The 15,214-nt window shown below is 45.4% G+C and overlaps 1 protein-coding gene across 1 annotated transcript; it reads right to left on the reverse strand.

Annotated features, from left to right (window-relative positions):
* Positions 1–2,102: 2,102 nt before the first annotated feature.
* LOC140736619 (zinc-binding protein A33-like) lies at positions 2,103–14,897 on the reverse strand. The gene is made up of 6 exons (XM_073062438.1): positions 14,471–14,897; positions 13,724–13,819; positions 13,073–13,306; positions 11,753–11,775; positions 11,547–11,665; positions 2,103–2,762 (listed from the first exon to the last, which is right to left on the reverse strand). Exons 1-6 carry the CDS (start codon positions 14,879–14,881, stop codon positions 2,209–2,211), a joined length of 1,437 nt encoding a protein of 478 aa, XP_072918539.1. The 5' UTR covers positions 14,882–14,897; the 3' UTR covers positions 2,103–2,208.
* Between the last annotated feature and the right edge of the window lie 317 nt (positions 14,898–15,214).

Consider the following 15,214-nt stretch of genomic DNA (forward strand, 5'->3'; position numbering starts at 1 on the left):
CTGCTCCCTACTCCTGCTCCTATTTAGGGAGTCATAGAACACTACAGCACAGAAACAGGCCCTTTGGCCTATCTAGTCTGCACAAACAAAACTCTGTCTTGTCCCATTGACCTGAACCTGGATCCCACATACATTCGGATGATCGCGCTGTTTACATTTGGATCTGATGATCCTGCTGTTTACATTTGGATCTGATGATCCTGCTGTTCACATTTGGATCTGATGATCCGGCTGTTCACATTTGGATCTGATGATCCGGCTGTTCACATTTGGATCTGATGATCCGGCTGTTCACATTTGGATCTGATGACGCTGCTGTTAACATTCGGATCTGATGATCCGGCTGTTCACATTCCGATCTGTGATCCTGCTGTTCGCGTTCGGATCTGATGACGCTGCTGTTCGCGTTCGGATCTGATGACGCTGCTGTTCGCGTTCGGATCTGATGATCCTGCTGTTCGCGTTCGGATCTGATGATCCTGCTGTTCTCGTTCGGATCTGATGACGCTGCTGTTCACGTTCGGATCTGATGATCTGGATGTTCACGTTCGGATCTGATGATCCTGCTGTTCACGTTCGGATCTGATGACGCTGCTGTTCACGTTCGGATCTGATGATCCAGATGTTCACGTTCGGATCTGATGACGCTGCTGTTCACGTTCGGATCTGATGATCCTGCTGTTCACGTTCGGATCTGATGACGCTGCTGTTCGCGTTCGGATCTGATGACGCTGCTGTTCGCGTTCGGATCTGATGATCCTGCTGTTCGCGTTCGGATCTAATGACGCTGCTGTTCGCGTTCGGATCTGATGACGCTGCTGTTCGCGTTCGGATCTGATGACGCTGCTGTTCGCGTTCGGATCTGATGAGCCTGCTGTTCGCGTTCGGATCTGATGAGCCTGCTGTTCGCGTTCGGATCTGATGACGTTGCTGTTCACGTTCGGATCTGATGATCCTGCTGTTCACGTTCGGATCTGATGATCCTGCTGTTCACGTTCGGATCTGATGACGCTGCTGTTCACGTTCGGATCTGATGATCCTGCTGTTCTCTTTCGGATCTGATGACGCTGCTGTTCACGTTCGGATCTGATGACGCTGCTGTTCACGTTCGGATCTGATGATCCTGCTGTTCGCGTTCGGATCTGATGATCCTGCTGTTCGCGTTCGGATCTGATGACGCTGCTGTTCGCATTCGGATCTGATGATCCTGCTGTTCGCGTTCGGATCTGATGACGCTGCTGTTCGCGTTCGGATCTGATGATCCGGCTGTTCACCTTTCGATCTGATGATCCTGCTGTTCACATTCTGATCTGATGATCCTGTTGTTCACATTCCGATCTGATGATCCTGCTGTTTACATTTGGATCTGATGATCCGGCTGTTCACATTCGGATCTGATTACCCCGATGTTTACATTCGGATCTGATGACCCTGTATTTATATTTTAGCAAGGAGATAATGCTGAGCCTTTATAAGACACAACTCTGGCCATACTTGGAGTATTGTCAATGTTTTGGATTCTTTATCTCAGAAAGGAAGGGGGATCTCATTGAAACCTACCGAGTGTTGAAAGGACTAGGTAGGGTGGATGTGGAGAGTTTGTTTCATATGGTGGAGGTATCCAGACTGGAGGGCACAGCCTCAACATTGAGAGGAGATATTTTTGAACAGAGGTATGGATGAATATTTTTATCCAGAGAGCAGTGAACCTGTGGAATCCTCTGCCAGAGACTGCAGTGGAAGCCAAGTCTCTGGGTATATTTAAGGCGGAAGTTGATCATTTCCTGATCGATCAGACCATCAGAGGATATGGCGAGAATGCAGTTGTATGGGATTGAGTAGGATCCAGGATTAGCCATGATGGAATGGTGGAGCGGAGTCGATGGGCTGAATGGCCTAATTCTGTTCCTATGTCTTATGGTCTAACCAAGATTCACCCTGACCCCCCCCCCCTTTTCCGGTCAGCACCACCCCCACTTGTCCCACTTCACGTGTCTCAGTGCGGGTGGACTTTAGGACCCGGGGGAGCTCAGGACCCGCTGCCCCGCGGCTGCTGCTGAATCCACAGTGTTTCCGTTCTGTTGACAGATGTAGTGAACAAGTTAAAATTAATGGATCAATAATTCTCATCTCAAATTTATTTCACTCTGTGCAGATTTATATTTACAGGGACATTACCCCTGATGCCAGTGCCAGGACCCGCTTCGTTTACAGACCCAGAGGGGATCCGGAGCAGATTCTCAGCCACTGGTTTTCATCCCAAGGCGCGAAGAAGGGATAAATTTTCTCCATGAATTTATTCCCATTGAAGTTGTGGAGATGGGACTTGGTCTCCGCATTGTAAAATGAAACTGTCCCGGACTCATAACTGAGATAAACTCCCACCCTCCCGGGGATGGGACCAGCAGGGAGACGGGACTCAGGGGAGTGGAGAACACCAAACTCATCACAGTTCTGATGTAACACGTCATCATCCCGCCCGATGACCCAGAATCCGGTCTCCGGGCTCAGTCTGACCCCTCCCTTCCTCTCCACAGACTCTGTGGCGACTCCCAGACACCACTCCTGATTCCGTGCTACCTCCACCTCCCAGTAATGTCTCCCTGATGTGAATCCCTCTGATCCCAGCACACAAGGCCAGTCTGTGAATCTCTTCCCGGTGTCAGGGAGATCCCTCCAGTTCCCAGTACATCTCACACTCTTCCGATCCTCAGACACCTCGAGACACGGATTCAGCGTTTCCACATCCAGGGTGACAGAGACTGGGGGGAGAAACAGAGAATTAGAGAGTCCCCGGGGATCGGGGGGAGACTCGGGCAGCGCGGCCCTGGGGATAGGGGGGTGTCTCAGGCAGCGTAGCCCCAGGGATCGGGGGGAGACTCAGGCAGCATGGCTCCGGGGATCGGGGGGAGACTCAGGCAGCGTAGCCCCAGGGATCGGGGGGAGACTCAGGCAGCGTAGCCCCGGGGATCGGGGGGAGACTCGGGCAGCGCAGTCCCGGGGATCGGGGGGAGACTCAGGCAACGTGGCCCCGGGGATCGTGGGGAGACTCGGGCAATGTGGCCCCTGGGATCGGGGGGAGACTCGGGCAGCATGGCCCCAGGGATAGGGGGGAGACACGGGCAGCGTAGCCCCAGGGAACTGGAGGAACCGAGCGGGTCAGGTAGCATGTGTGGAGAGAGATAGAGAATCTGTGTTTCAGGTCGACATCATCCCTCAAGAATGGAAATAAATAGGAGAGATATACAGCAGACATGAGTGTGGAAGGGGGTGGATTAAGATGGGAAGGGGTAAGTGAATGGATTTAAACTGGAGGACACAGAGTTTCTTCAGCTCAACTTGTTTGTGCCGACCAGCTTGCTTTACTGAGCTAGTCCCGTTTGCCCATTATTCCTTTCCAGATTTCTTATGCACGTACCTGGCAAGATGTATTTTAAAACATTGTCACTGTACCCAACTGTACAGTTGATCTAGAGCCCGGTGTACTGTACCATGAATTTTAGTGTTACCCATAAACCTACGAACTGTCACCGACATTCTCATCCAAATCATTACTATAAATGACCAATGACCCCAGCCCCAGCACCAACCTCTGCAGGTCACAGGCATCCAATCCTCTGTGTTTAAGAGACACGTGGACAGACATTTCAATAGGCAAGGCACAGAAGGATACTAGCCTAATCCTGTCCAAAGAGATGAATGTAGATGGGTAAATGGGTCAGCACAGAGGTGATGGGTCAAAGGGCAAATTTCTATGCTGTACGACGATGGATCTGTGAACTGAATGGCTAAGAACCCCCAACCCCACCCCCACCCCCGGTGCTGAGAATCCTAAACAGACTGACCCCTGACCCTTGACCCCTCAGCACAGAAACAGGCCCTTCGTTCAATGTTAACGTTCGGGAGTGTTAAATGTGAAGGTTTGAGACAGTAACGAGGGTGATAATGGGAACCAGTAGGGAAGGGATGAATGGCAGATTGAACCAGAACCAGGTGGGGGAGGGGTGGAAAGCCTGTGGGTGAACTGAGTGTGTATACATAATGAGAAGGTGGAGGGGGACAAAGATGGGGGGTGAGTATCCCTTTCTCACAATCCCATTGCCCACAGCCCCTCATTAGGAAAGGGGATGAAAATGCAGAGACCCTTAAGCAAAACAGGTCCTGATGAAGTGTTTCAGCCCGAGCCGTCGGCTGTTTACTCTTTTCCATAGATGCTTCCTGGCCTGCTGAGATCCTCCAGCATTTTGTGTGTGTTGATCTGCTTTAAATATACTCAATTATTTGTCCTCCACAGCTGCCTGTGGCAGATTTACTATTCTATGGCTAAAGGAATTCCTCCTCGTTTCTGTTCTAAATGAACATCCTCCAGTCGGAGGCTGTGCCATCTAATCCTCGACCTATCCACATCCTCCAGACATCAACTCTCTCCAGATAGGTTTCAGGGAGATCAGGCCGAGACTCTTCATCAGGACCTGTGCTGCTGGATTACCAGCATCTGCAGATTTTCTCGTGTTTGATTTTTAAACCAGAAGTTAACAGGTAAACTTCTTGATTAGTCAGGGCATCAAAAGTTATGGGGAGGAGGCGGGAGAATAGGGTTGAGAGGGATAATAAATCAGCCATTCTTCTAAACCCCAGTAAGTACAGGCCCAGAACAATCAAACACTCCTCATATGTTAACTCTTTCATTCCTGGAATTATTCTTGTGAACCTCCTGGACCCTTTCCAATGCCAGTACATCTTTTCCGATAGAAGGGACCCAAAACTGCTCACAATACTCCACGTGTGTTCTGACTAATGCCTAATAAAAGCTCAGATTTACATCCTTGTTCTTGTATTCTAATCTTCTCAGAATGAATGCTAACAGTGAGTTTGCCGATCTTACCACTGACACAAACTGCAAGTTAACCTTTAGGGAATCCTGCAGAAGGACACCCAAGTCCCTTTGCACCTCTGATTTTTGAATCTTCTCCCGGTTTACAAAATCATCTATGCCTTTATTCCTTCTACCAAAGTGCATGCATGACTTCCCTATTCGATAATCCATCTATCACTTATTTGCCCATTTTCCTGATCTGTCTCTGTCCTTCCCCAGATTCCGAGCTTCTACAACACAACTTGTCCCTTCACCTATCTTCATATCATCTTCAAACCCGGCCACAAAGGCAACAATTCTGTCATCCAAATCATTCTTTGTCTATCTTGGCTTTGTGTTCCTTGAAGAATTCCAACGGATTTGTCAGGCAAGATTTCCCCTTAAGGGAAGGCATGCTGTCTTTGCCCTATTTTATTTTGTCCTCCATGTACCCAAAAGCTCATCCTTAATACTGGATTCCAACATCTTCCCAAGCACACCACATCCAGACTAACACACCAAACACACCACATCCAGACTAACACACCAAACACACCACATCCAGACTAACACACCAAACACACCACATCTACAAGACCCAGACCTACAAGTATCTGGGAGTACAGTTAGACGAGAAGCTAGACTGGACTGCCAACACAGATGCCTTGTGCAGGAAGGCACAGAGTCGACTGTACTTCCTAAGAAGGTTGGCGTCATTCAATGTCTGTAGTGAGATGCTGAAGATGTTCTATAGGTCAGTTGTGGAGAGCGCCCTCTTCTTTGTGGTGGCGTGTTGGGGAGGAAGCATTAAGAAGAGGGATGCCTCACGTCTTAATAAGCTGGTAAGGAAGGCGGGCTCTGTCGTGGGCAAAGTACTGGAGGGTTTAACATCGGTAGCTGAGCGAAGGGCGCTGAGTAGGCTACGGTCAATTATGGATAACTCTGAACATCCTCTACATAGCACCATCCAGAGACAGAGAAGCAGTTTCAGCGACAGGTTACTATCAATGCAATGCTCCTCAGACAGGATGAAGAGGTCAATACTCCCCAATGCCATTAGGCTTTACAATTCTACCGCCAGGACTTAAGAACTTTTTAAAAGCTATTATTAATGCTTTTTGAGATAGTGATTTAGATGCATATCATATTTTTTTACTGAGTTAAGTATTGTATGTAATTAGTTTTGCTACAACAAGTGTATGGGACATTGGAAAAAGTTGAATTTCCCCATGGGGATGAATAAAGTATCTATCTATCTATCTATCTATCCAGACTAACACACCAAACACACCACATCCAGACTAACACACCAAACACACCACATCCAGACTAACACACCAAGCACACCACATCCAGACTAACACACCACATCCAGACTAACACACCACATCCAGACTAACACACCACATCCAGACTAACACACCAAACACATCACATCCAGACTAACACACCACATCCAGACTAACACACCACATCCAGACTAACACACCAAACACACCACATCCAGACTAACACACCAAGCACACCACATCCAGACAAACACACTGTAATTTTCTTTCCCCAGCTGCTCTGCCTTCTTAAGAAGTGAAGTGATCTTTGCAATTTCTGGTCGTCTTGAATGACCTAGCGATTCTTGAAAGATTATTACTAAAGCCCCCATTTTCTATTCAGCTAACTCTTTCCGACTAACTGGGGTGTAAATCCATCTGGTCCAGGTACCTTAAGATCTTTGATCTTCCCATGCACTTTCTCCTTAGTAAATAGCAACAGCATTCATTTCTATCCCCTGACACTCTCACATTTCTGACATACAGCTGGTATCCTCTACAGTGAGGATTGACACAAAATACTAAATAAGTACCTCTGCCATGTCTTTATTTCAGATTTCTCCTCTCCAGTGTCATTTTCTAGGGATCCAATATCCACTCTCACCTCTCTTTTACTCTTTACATTTTTGTGTTCTCTTCAGTATTGTAGGCAAGCTTTCCCTCATATCTTATTTTCTCTCCTTATGGTTTTGTAATTGCTTTCTGTTGATTATCAAAATCTTTTTGATACTCCAACTTCCTGTTAATTTTTGGTCTATTGTATGCCCTCTCTTTTGCTTTTATGATGTCTTTGACTTCCCTTGTCAAACACGGCTACCTCATCCTCCCCAAAATCCTCACTAATTTTTATAGGTGCACTGTAGAAAGCATTCTTCTAGGGTGCATCACAACCTGGTATGGAAGTTGTCCTGTCCAAGTCCGGAAGAAGCTGCAGAAGATCGTGAACCTAGCCCAGCACATCACACAGACCAATCTTCCATCCTTGGACTCACTTTACACCACACGCTGTCGGAGCAGTGCTGCCAGGATAATCAAGGACACGACCCACCCAGCCAACACACTTTTTGTCCCACTTCCCTCTGGGAGAAGGTTCAGGAGCATGAAGATTCATACGGCCAGATTTGGGAACAGCTTCTTTCCAACTGTGATAAGACTGCAGAACAGATCCTGACCCGGATCTGGGCAGTACCTTCCAAATATCTGGACCTGTCTTGCACTACCTTACTTTCCCTTTTCTATTTTCTAATTATGAGTGAGGAGCTTTACCAGGCTGGTTATGCTGTGTGTGCTTCTCCTGAGATGAAATCTTAACCGATGTCAGTGCTGGTTGGTGTGTCCAGGCTCAGTCTCACATTGGTTCAATGTGGTGGTTTGATAACCATAAACCCATAAGACCATAAGGCATAGGAGCAGAATTAGGCCATTTTGCCCATCAAGTTTGCTCCACCATTCAATCATGGCTGATCCTTTTCTCCCTCCTCCTCCCTGGTCTTCTCCCCATAACCTTTGATGCCATGTCTATCAAGCCCTGCCTTAAATAGACCCTATGACCTGGCCTTCACAGATGCCTATAGTAATAAATTTCACAAATTCACCACCGTCTGGCTTAAGAAATTTCTCCGCATCTGTTTTAAATGGATGTCCCTCTATCTTGAGGTTGTGCACTCTTGTCCTAGACTCCCACACAATGGGAAACATCCTTTCCACATCTACTCTGTCTTGGCCTTTCAACATTCAAAAGGCTTCAATGAGATCCCCCCTCATCTTTGTAAATTCCAGCAAGTACAAACTCAGAGCCCTCAAACATTCCTTGTATGATAACCCTTTAATTCCCAGAATCATCCTTGTGAACCTTCTCTGAACCCTCTGCAATCCCAGCTCATCTTTTCTTAGATGAAGAGCCTTAAAATGTTCACAATACTCAAGGTGAGGCCTCACCAGTGCCTTATAAAGCCTCAGCATCACATTCCTGCTCTTGAATTAAATACTGACATTGCATTTTCCTTCCTCATTACTGACTCTACCTGCAAGTTACCCTTTAGGATTTCCACAGAAGGTCTCCCAAGTGCATTTGCATCTCAGATCTTCGTATTTTCTCCACAATTAAAAAAAATAATCTGCACATTATTTCTCCTACCAAAGTGCATGATCATGCATTTTCCAACATTGTATTTCATTTGCCACTTTCTTGCCCATTCTCCTCATCCAACTCCTCCGCAGCCTACCTCTTTCCTTAACACTATCTGCCCCTCCACCAACCTTCGTATCATCTGCAAACTTTGCAACAAAGCCATCTATTCCATTATCTAAATCAGTGGTATACATTAAAAGAAGTGGTCCCAACACTGACCCCTGTGGAACACCACTAGTCACTGGACAGCCAACCAGGAAAAGATCCTTTTATCCCTACTCACTGCCTCCTACGAATCAATCAATGGTCTAACCATGCCAATAACTTTTCTGTAATACCATGAGCTCTTAACTTAGTAAGTGGCCTCGTGTGTGGCACCTTGTCATAGGCCTTCTGAAAGTCCAAATATATAACATCTACTGCACCCCCTTTATCCATCCTACTTGTAACTCCTCAAAGAATTCCAACAGGTTTGTCAGGCAAGACAAAACCATACTGACTTTGTCCTATCTTGTCCTGTGTCACCAAGTATTCCATATGCTCATACTTAACAATTGACTCCTACATCTTCCCAACCACAGAGGTGAAGCTAAGTGGTCTATAATTTCCTTGCTGCTGCCTTCCTCGTTACTAAAAGAGTGCAGTAACATTTGCAATCTTCCAGTCCTCTGGAACCATGCCAGAGTCAAATGATTTTTTTGAAAGATGATTTCAAATGCCTCCACAATCTCTACTGTTACCTCTTTCAGAACACTAGGGTGCAGTTCATCTGGTCGGGTGACTTATGTACCTTTAGGTCTTTCAGCTTTTTGAGCACTTTCTCCCTTGTAACAGTAACTGCACTCACTTCTCTTCCCTCACACCCTTCAACATCTGCCACAGTGCTAGTGTGTTCCACAGTGAAGACTAATGCAAAATGTTCATCTGCCATCTCTTTGTCCACCGTTATTATAAATCCAGCCTCATTTTCTAGCGGTGCTGTCTCCACTCTCATCTCTTTTATTTTCTTTACATACTTGGGAAAAAAAACTTTTACTATCCACTTTGATATTGTTTGCTAGCTTGCTTTCAAATTTAATTTTTCTCCTCTCAATGATTATTTTAATTGCTCTCTGTAAGTATTTAAAGCTTCCCAATCCTCTGTTTTCCTACTATTTTTTGCTTTGGTGTATCCCCTCTTTTGCTTTTACACTAGCCTGTCTGTCTTCCCTTGTCTGTCACAGTTGAACTATTTTTCCATTTGAGTATTTAGTTATTTTGGGAATACAGCTATCCTGCACCTTCCTCATTTTCCCAGAAACCGACACCATTTCTGCTGTGCTCTCATCACTGCCAGCATCGCCTTCCATTTGCTTTGGCCAACTCCTCTCTCATACCACTGTAATTTCTTTTACCCCATTGAAATGTTACAATGTCACATTTTACTTCCTCCTTATCAAATTTCAAGTTGAACTCAATCATGTTGTGATTACTGCCTCCTAAGGGTTATTTTTCCTTAAGTTTCCTAATCACCTCCAGTTCAATACATAACACCTAATCAAGTCGAGCTGATCCCTGAGTAGGCTCAACAACAAACCACTCTAAAAAGCCAACACATAGCATTCAACAAATTCACTCTCTTGAAATCCATGACCAACCTGATTTTCCCAATTGACCTGCATGTTGAAATCTCCCATGACGATCATAACATTGTCTTTTTGATCGGCCTTTTCTGTTTCCAGTTGTAATCTGTGGTCCACATCCAAGCTACTGTTGGGATGCCTGTATAGAACTGCCATCAGAGTCCTTTTCACCTTCGCAGTTTCTTAACTCAACCCACAAAGATTCAACATCTTCCAATCCTATGTCACAACTTTCTACTGATTTACCAGCAGAGCCACGCCACCCCGTCTGCCTAACTTCTTATACCACTGATAAATTGTGTAGTCCTAAACATTCAACTTCCTACCACAACCATTCCTCAGCCATGATTCAGTGATGGACAAAACTTCATCCCCAACAATCTGCAATCAAGCAACAAGATTATTCACCTTATTTCTTATACCCTGTGTATTGAGGTATAACATTTTTAATACTGTATTTGCTACCCTTTTTGATTCTGCATCCCTAATGCACTGATACGCACCCTGCTGGCTGCAATTTTGTCTTTGTATCTACCTGCCCTTCCTGACAGTCTGTTTGCATGCTATCTTTGTTTATTTTTACCATCAGTCCTATCTAGTCCCTTCGCTCCAGTTACACCCACCTGCCAAATCAGCTTAAACCCTCCGTAACAGCTCTAACAAACGTTTCTGCAAGAATATTGGTCCCTCTCAGGTTCAGGTGCAACCCGTCACCTTTGAACAGGTCATACCTCCCCCAGAAGAGATCCCAATGATCCAAGAACCTGAAGCCCTGCCCCCTGCACCAGCTTCTCAGCCATGCATTAATCTGCCAAATCATCCTGCTTCTACCCTTCCTGGTGTGTGGTACAGGCCGCAATCCAGAAATTACAACCCTAGAGGTACTGTTTCTCAGCTTTCTACTGAGCTCTCTTAACTCTATTTTCAGGACCTATTTCCTTTTACTTCCTATGTCATTGGTACCAATATGTACCAAGTTACCTGGCTGTTTTCTCTCCCTCTCTAAAATGCTGTGGGTGAGATCTGATACATCCCTGACCATGGCACCTTGGAGGCAACATACCATTTTGGTGTCACGTTCATGTCCACAGATTCTCCTGTCTGTTCCCCTGACAACTGAGTCCCCTATCACTACTGTTCCCCTTTTTTCTCTTTAACAACAGTGAGAGTTGCAGATCCAAAGATGGGGAAGACCTGCGTCAATCAAAGTCTGCACTCACAGGCACATGAAGGACTTGTGTATTTTTCTGACAATCCCAGTCACCACAATGATACCTGCTTTTATTCCCTACAATGCCATCAAATCAGTATTAATTTCCCAGCTCCTGTGGTGGGATTCAAACTCATGTCTTGGCGTGTTAGTGCAGTGTGCCAGGGATCAAGACACACTGGTTCATTTGCCTGTCCCGTGTATTAATTGTATTGGGGCCCTGTGCTGGTGTGTTCAGAGTTCTGACATCTCCAGCTGACCATGTGCCAGTGATGCCTCCCAGTCGGTGGGGTTCACGTGGAATAAACTTCAGTGACCCTTCAGTCCATTATTACAGCCAATCCTTGCTTCAAATTAGAACTTAATTGAACAAGGAGAAATGAAACTTTGTAAGTTTTACCTCGATTAATGGCATCAAGTGTTTCTCTCAGCACTGTGTTCAACAAATAGGGGTGATCAAATTTTTCAGCCAGTGGGGCCTCATCTGTCACTGACAATTCCTGGACATCATCATCAATCCTGCAAATATTAAACTGCTGGTTATAAACTGCAATTTTCATCTATTTTACAAATCCATACAAGGTTTCAGTAAAGAGCATGTCCTACCTCCTGTTCTGACAAGCTTCCTCCTGAAATAAATAAAAACACAAATCAAATTAGACTTGGACTTACCATCCATATCCTGAATTTCTTCCAAATCATTACAAGGTGTTGAAACTTCCCACTCCCGCAGTGACTCACACACATGAACAATACAGAACCACGGGGTAAATTACAAAAAATGTTTCTGAAAGTTAGATCATTACTTAGGGGATAAAACTTACAGGAAAGAGAGGACTGGTTGTGCATTTTCATCTTTGGGGAGATGGAATTCCAGATGGATTTTAATAAATCCCATAAGAAATTTAGTGAATAGGATGCCACACTCACTTCCACAGGAGTGGCTGAAGCGGAACAGCAGAGATTGAATGTAATGGGAAAACTGGATAAACATATGAAGGACCATGGAGTTTGGGGCACTTTTTCTGGGTGTAGTGAATAGGTGAGAGGTGGTTTGTGAGCAGAGAAATTGATGGGAGAGGATGGAATGAATGGCCTGTTTATGATGGAGAATGGACTATAATCCCATGGAAAGCTTATCAGGAAAAGTAAAGAGACAGTGAAGGCTTCCCTAATCTGATGTAAACCGGATGGATAGGATAAATCTGATATAGGAGTTACATACTTTGTTCTCACTGATTAACAGAGAGACCCTCACACTCACCGCACCAGACACACTCACAGCCTGTGACTGGAACTGCGTGTTGATGGGAGTTTTAGAGGATATTGAATGTGATAATTAAGCAGCTCTGTGCTATGATCAGAGTAAGTAATTTCAGAGTAGATTGCATTTTGTCCTGGGATGTACAGAAGTTGTAGAGCAACATCAATCATGAATAGTTGCATCAATTGTCTGGTGAGAAACATTTCACTACCATCTTTAATTTCTGTGTGTAGGAGCCATGCATCTGTTCTGTGTTGCATGTTTATTATGGCAACTAGTCATGTGAGTGGGGCATGGTAATAGTGAAGGCAATATGTTTCATATTTGTACTTTGTTCTGGGCTGTTTTGAGCTGGGGGTGGACAGATATCCTACCTTTTGTTGTCCGCTTAGTTGCAGCTTAATTTATGATTTATTATGCTTAAGTTTCATCGCTTCAAGATTACATGTTGATAATAAATGATCAAATACATATCTTCGACATTTTGGAACGTCATTATTGGAGTGATTGGGAGTGCATCATACAAGTCTAACAATACGTGCGAGGTCGCCAGCAGCGGCAATCCATTTGTTAGAATTGGCCGCTGTGCTGGGTTTATTTCAAATATACCACTGTTTATTTAGTGCCATTTGACAGAAACAAATTGAAATATAATCCCTCACCTTGAGAAATATCACATTGTCTTTTTGATCCATCTGTTCCTTTAACTTTGAGATTTCCTCCTGAATAAACTTTACTTTCCCTTGAATCTCTCGAAGATTTTTCTCCATTGAACTTAAAATCCTCTCCTCTTCCTCCCTGAGATCCCTGAGTAAGCTCTGCTCTTTCTCAGTGATAATCTGGCGCAGTTCCACAAACTGAGATGTGATGTGGGACTGAAGGCTGTGTGACTGTTCCTGTCGAATGAAAGGTAAAGGTTAATTTACTGTATTGCTATGTTGTATTTCCTGATGACATTAGGTTGACCATTCGGTCCATTAAAGTCCATGCTAGTTCTCAGAACATTCCTGTGAACCCCATACCCTCACATTTTCCTGAAACCTATTCTTCCTCATTGACCCATTAACTCCTGCCTGATTCACATACCTTCCCCACCTTCACAGGGTTAATTGTAATTAACAATTCATCCAGCATGTCCTTGGGATGTGCCTGAAACTGTCATGGTCACAGAGGGAGAACATGCAAACTCCACACAGATAGCACCAGAGTTCAGGATTGGACCCAGGTCACTAGAGCTGTGATACTCTGCTACTCTGCATTAAAGGGAACAAAACTATACAGTAATATCAGAAATTCCGCTCAGGAAGCCTCACCTGAACTCTGGAAATCTTCTCTTTCTGTTGCTGCTCATTTTCCTGGAAGTCTGATTTCTTCTTTGTGAGTGAGTCAAAGGACGATTTGAGCTGATCCTGGGAGTCAGAGAGGGAAGGAAAGAGAAACAAAGATGCAACAAAGGAAACAGGCGATCAAACCCGATTATCCCACAAAATGCCAGAGGAACTCAGTGAGTCAGGCAGCATTTATTCAGGGGAAATAAACAGTTGGTGTTTCAGGATGAGACCCTTCATTAGGACTGGGAGGGAATGGGACAGAAGCCAGAATGAAAATGTTGGGGATGAGAACCAACTGACAGGTGATTGATGAGACAACGTGGGGGAGGGTGATGAAGTGAGAAGCTGACAGGGGACAGGTGGAAGAGGCAAAGAGCTGAAGAAGAAGGAATCTAATACGAGTAGAACAATCGACGAAGGAAGAAACGGGAGGAAATGGGGCTGTTTGGGGCACTGGATGGTGACGAGGGAGAAAGTGGAGGAGTTAGGTGTAGAATTTGTCCCGCTTGCAGGTATCAGTGCCAGGCGGGAGATCAGTGCGTAGAGAGCGATACCTTCAGAGATCGGAGAGTTGTTGGGTGTGGGATGGGCTGTGAGACGGGATAGATGGTAGAATCCCGTTGGAGATGGCGGAAGTTGCAGAGAATGATGTGTTCGGTTTGGACGCTCATGTGATGGTATGTAGGACAAAGGAAACGGGTTAAGTATTAAACTAGCGTTAGTTTTTACCATGTAGGTTTTAACAGCTTCTTTAATCGGCATGAAGCGGTGCTCTCTGTGTTCCTGCGCATCTCTACAAATCAGACAGATCAGTGTCTTGTCCGTTTCACAAAACAGCTTCAGTTCTTCCTCATGTTCTTCGCACTGACGTTTACTTTTCTTCCCTTTCGGATTCAGGTTTAGATTTCGAGCTTTTTCAGCCAGATTTGCTAAAACCCGATTGACCCTGAGGGTGCCGTCAGCAAATACCTCTCTACAGTCCGGGCAGGCGTTTCTCTTCTCCGTTGCCCAACATCGTGTGACACAAGAGCGACAGAAGTTGTGCCCGCACTCCAGTATGATCGGGTCGGTGAAGAAATCCAGGCAGATGGGACAAATTACCTCCTCGGTCCAATTCTCGGCCTGTCTTTTCGAAGCCATGCAACTCCCAGCACTTCCTGATTCAGAACAAATTCACTTTCGGGGAGCTGCTGATCCCCTGCAGTACCGCGAGTGTCCACTACACGCGCTGCAGTCTCAGGATATGATGGATGTGCACAGATGCTGGAATCTGCTGGTGGAACTGAGCAGGTCAGGCAGCATCGTTGCAGGGAAATATACAATCGACTTTGCCGGGTTGAGATCCTTCATGTGGTCTGTCTCAACCAGAAATGTCGATTGTCCATTTCCCTCCACAGATGCTGCCTGACCCGTTGAGTTCGTCCAACAGCACTTTCTGATTTTTCTCGAGGTTCATGAGAGTCAGACTAGGGT

The sequence above is a fragment of the Hemitrygon akajei genome, chromosome 12 (assembly GCF_048418815.1).
Source record: "Hemitrygon akajei chromosome 12, sHemAka1.3, whole genome shotgun sequence".
Lineage (NCBI taxonomy): Eukaryota > Metazoa > Chordata > Chondrichthyes > Myliobatiformes > Dasyatidae > Hemitrygon > Hemitrygon akajei.